Source organism: Scomber japonicus, chromosome 13 (assembly GCF_027409825.1).
Source record: "Scomber japonicus isolate fScoJap1 chromosome 13, fScoJap1.pri, whole genome shotgun sequence".
NCBI lineage: Eukaryota > Metazoa > Chordata > Actinopteri > Scombriformes > Scombridae > Scomber > Scomber japonicus.
In genome coordinates, this window is record NC_070590.1 from 22,647,825 (window position 1) to 22,652,735 (window position 4,911).

At 36.0% G+C, this 4,911-nt stretch overlaps 1 protein-coding gene across 1 annotated transcript in view; it reads left to right on the top strand.

The window, feature by feature from the left end:
• kcnip1b (Kv channel interacting protein 1 b) overlaps positions 1 to 4,911 on the top strand; it is a 14,836-nt gene continuing 9,925 nt past the window's right edge. Inside the window, exon 1 of the mRNA XM_053331945.1 lies at positions 1 to 88. Within this exon, the coding sequence (XP_053187920.1) occupies positions 1 to 88 (88 nt within the window). The remainder of the gene's footprint in view (positions 89 to 4,911) is intronic.

Here is a 4,911-nt window from a genome sequence, read left to right on the forward strand (position 1 = left end):
ATGGCTGGCTGCGCCAGCCGCTGCAGACAGGGGGTGCTTAAATTAATCCAGTCTCTGCAGAGATTGGTCTCAGGAACCCTCACTAAAGGTAGGTCTACTGTGACTTTTCATTCAAACAGATACACAGCATTTTTATGTGTACACTACAGTGTAGTGTTGTGACACCACCTAACATTTAATAAATACTCTAAATTAGATTGTCTTGACATCCACAATTGCCGAGCATACATGCTAGCTGGATCGAGAACTGTTCCCTTGTAATAGTGTACAAAAACACTTCAGTTTTGAGTTTTTTATGTGTTATATGATCATCATGTTCAATACCTTACACTTTCACAGCTTTTAGCACTGGAGTTGTATCTATCATTCCCAAATTGGTCAGCATGCAGCTAGTGAGTTCTGATATTTGTTTCATGCAGCTTGTGCAGCCATGTGGTCAAGACTCAGTTTCCACACCAGGCAAAGTGTAGTCTATTCATCAACACCCATGTTTCCTGTCACATTGCCCTTGAGCGAAACACTGAGCCGTTGCTTTGTTTCAGCTCTCAACCTATTTATTTGGCAATGCAGTAGTGTTCTGGTCTATCAGGATAAACATCAGGTTATAAAATATGTGCTGAGTCTTGGTCGCTGGAATAGTATAATATACTGTTGCTGGTGCTGTGCTGGTGGCAGCTATATTGAGCCATCAGGTCATGAACCAGATAAGATAAAAGCCCACAGGAGCCCTATAGAAAAGGAGGCCAAGATATTTCTGTTACACAAAACCTTGCATACCTTTACTGACATTTCTGCATATTTTTGACTTCCTCAGATCTTCGAAAACTGGTTCCCATTAAACAATTTAAAGCTCACAATCCATAAATGTATATATGACACCCTAAATATGTGCAAACAAATATCCAGGATGTAAGTTTGGTTTCAGAATTGGTTGGGACACAAGGGCTTTGTATGTTTTATATATTTTATTTTATTAACAGTAAAACTTTACTTGCAGTAAACTGCCATCAAGGGTGGCTTTGCAATAGATTCAGCTGTTCTGAGGCTTCCTTAACAGTGTCAAGAATGTTTTGAAGTACCTTAATGTCAGTACTAACTGATTTTAAGGTCAAAGGAGCTGGTTTATTTAATACATTCTTGGAATCACTACTCCAGCTATCACCTTCAAAATCTGAATGATGAGGTTTTGCAACATCTGCACACACCCTTTTTCAATGCACTATAAACCTCTTGTTGTGTGTGGTCATCTTCGTGTTGAAAACCTGGCCTCTCTTTTCTCTTTATTACGTCATCTTATTTGAAAGTGACTTTTCACCTTAGTAGCAAAAAGCATGCTGAGTCACCAATGCTGAGTGCAGCTGCAAGTCTGTGAGAAATGATAAAACAACCTGCTCTCACTTTCAGAAAAATTGCAAGTCTGACGTACCGCTTATTTATAGAAAGCTACATTTACCAGATGCATACAAATATGGCATTTAAAACAAATGTACATGCACAGGCAATGTCTCTTTTAAATTCCCTGTATGTCAGGCCCATGCACTACCTATTTTATCTGCTTATTTTCCATCCAGAACTATTTGGATATTTTGACAATTTACTTTCACGCCATTCATAAGCCTATCACTTCCAGGAATTGATTTCTTGCAGCACAATAAAGTGAACTTGACACTGCTTACATACTAAGAAATAATCTCACCAGGCAACTATGGCAACAAATTCACAAAGAAGACCTCTTTTCTTGTGGAAGAATTTACTAAACCTAAGAATCTATGCAAGATACAGTATCTGTGAGGACACATCTAAACATCAGCTTGTGTAATGTAACACAGTCCTATTTATCATTTTCCAACACTCTCTTTAAATGGTATGAATATGCTTTAACAACGGACAGGGCCAGCAATATCACTGCTGTCTATATACTTCATCTCCAAAACTCCATCTAGTTTTGGCCTGCACTCAATTTTACCATCATTCTAATCAATTGCAAAAGTGGCCTTCATAAAGTTATGTACATTTATATAGTAGTTTGTTTAATGCAAAAAAAAAACTGTTACCTTGATGAAGAGAAAGGAAGTCTAGCTGAGAGTGAAGTGCTCTAAACTGGCAGCTTAGTCAGCTACTGTGCTATTCTAGAAATAATACAGCCTACTCATGGCTGTATGTGTTGACTATCTAGGTCATGCAATGCAGCCGTATATCTGTAGTGTCTAAACCTGAAGGACTGTGCATAATATATTATTTTATTACAAGAAAATGAAATATGTGAACAATTCCAAACCTACTATTACAGAAATGGGCTTACATCTTCAATCACATGGACTAATTAGCAAAGCGGGCGGAAGGTAAAACTATTGACCTCAGTCCTTCTTTTCTAGAGGACAGTAATCCTGCCCTCTGCATCCTCAGAGGACGAGCATCAGATGAAACAGAGTGTGAATTCTATTGAGCCTTTCATCCCTTGACAGCATGCCTCTTTGCTGATTGGAGCACTTGGTACTGACCTTTTTCTTTAGTCAAAGTTAAGATATTTGCGCATTGGGTGGCACAGGGGATGTGTCTTTATTTAATTCCGTAATTGAATGTCACTGAGCTAATTAAGTGCCTCTAGTGAAAAATGCTGAGTTATAGATGTAAGATGGTGCCAATTGAGTATAATATTTCAACCCACAGGAAGGTGGGAAGTTTTTAAGTTTGAAATTGATGGTTTTTGGCTGCTAATGTGAAAGAAAATATGGATTACTTTGTATGCGCTTGAGAGTGTGAACCTCTCACTGTGATATAGATAGATGAATGTGCACACACTTCTGTTCTAAACACTAAAAACTAAGGTCTCAGAATGGATCATAAAGTTGAATTAACATCTTTTCAATGGATAGATCAATGAAAGCTGAACATTAACAAAAGCATTGTGTTAAATTGCATCAAATTGGGCATATTGTGTCCATAAATGTTAAAAAGAATATACCTAAATAATATTCTGGTATACATTTCTGAGCTTCTCATTAACTATATACTAAAATATGTCTGACATATAGATACATTATTTGTATAACTAAAGCTCTAATCTGTATTTTTTCTCCATATAAATTTGAAAAGTGTTTTTATATATATTGATAATTGAAGATAATCACATTTGAATGCTTCGCAACTAATTGTAATCCAAAATCCACACCTGTCTTATATGAATGTTTACGAGCAGTACTGATGTAAGCAAACCTTTTACAACATTAGATAATGACAGGTTTACATTTAGTTGATGTTGAGTGTTTGTCCATGAATTAAAAGACCTGTCAGTTAATCTGAGCAGTGGTTGCAATTTTGCATTCTGATTTTTAACATCAAGACAGATTGTGCTTTTAATCTGTCTAAAATATACATGTCTGCTAGTATAAAGTGATGGTTGGCAACAATACAGAAGCAGTAGTAGAAGAAAGTGTGTAAAACCCTCATGTAATGTTATAAATGGCAGTTTTCTTTGATATAATTTTCGTAGCAATTTTATACACAATGGAATTTAATACATAATCTTAAAGCGTGATAACTCACAAGACAGATTCAAACAATAGAATAGAAAGAGTTTATGTTGCAGTGCAGCAGGTTTATAGCAGGTGAGACAATAGTCTTTACTCTTATTACTGCGGTTGTGGTTGCGTTTCAAATTGAAACTTTTCCGTGTCTCAGGGCAGTCTCTGCAGATTACTATCATATGCATGGGAGAAGACATGAAAATATGCATACACACACAACTTCATACACGCAAGCATGTCAGGCAGAGTGAAAAATTTAAGTCCCTGATCTGCAGCACACACGTATCTCCGGTAGTTTGGTTTGTTATGCATATTCACATACGCTTCTGCACACACTTATACATACAGTGACATGAACCATAAAACTCTGCTTGCTCACCTTTAAAATGCTCTACTTACAATAGCAGCAGCATGTATATTCATCTTAAGACCTTTAATCATTTCAGCCTGTCGGGTGCCAGAATTGGGGGAACAGGGTTGCTGATGTGCCTCAGGCCATAAAAGAAAAGAGTGTTATTTTTCGGTCCATAGGGGCTAATGTGTTTTTGTTTGTGTCCTCAAGTCTTGATTTGAAATGTACTTTATACTCTTATTTTACATTATTACACTTAAAAAAATAGTTTTGTTGTGATCCGTAAAAAACTTTTTGTGAAATTGGATGCTGTATCTGAAACAAATCAAAGACAAACTGAAAAACCAGGGAGTTTTGAAACAAGCTTAATACATTTTTGTATTTTTATATTTTTCTTCAGACAGCAGTTTCACAACACTCAAAGCTAGTTTCATTTAGGGATGTGGCTGATAATGTGTCTAGCTCATGACTTGTATTTGAATTGTAAATTGGAAGACAGGGATGTTTGCCTCAAATAGAAGTACTGGGTTGTGAAGATAGTGGAAGACCCAGAGTCCCATCCATGCTTCATTTTTAAATTACAGGTATGAAATGATGCATGCATGGACATGTTTAATGTCTGAACTCAATGTTTTCTTTGAACATTTTTGAAAAATTTGGGGTTGAGTAAGCATTGCAGGGGGATCAATCTTGCATATTTACACATTTCATCCTCAGCATATGCACAATTTAACCTGTCCAGGGTCAAAATCACCTGCTTCACTGGACTTTGCTGTAAGATGCATTGTGCCTCATATTAATACATTCTGAGCAAGTCCAATATAGTAAGCCCAACTATTAAAATAATTGTATGTAACAGATAAAGTGTACAGTATTAACATAGGTAATAATAGGTAATATGCTTGGTGTCAACACTAATTCCAATATAGAATGTAATATATGTTAGTGAATATTAAAATATTAAAGTTGATGCTAAATAATTAAGTAAAACTAACTCAGTATAATATAATGAAGTAAATGTAATGATTCTGA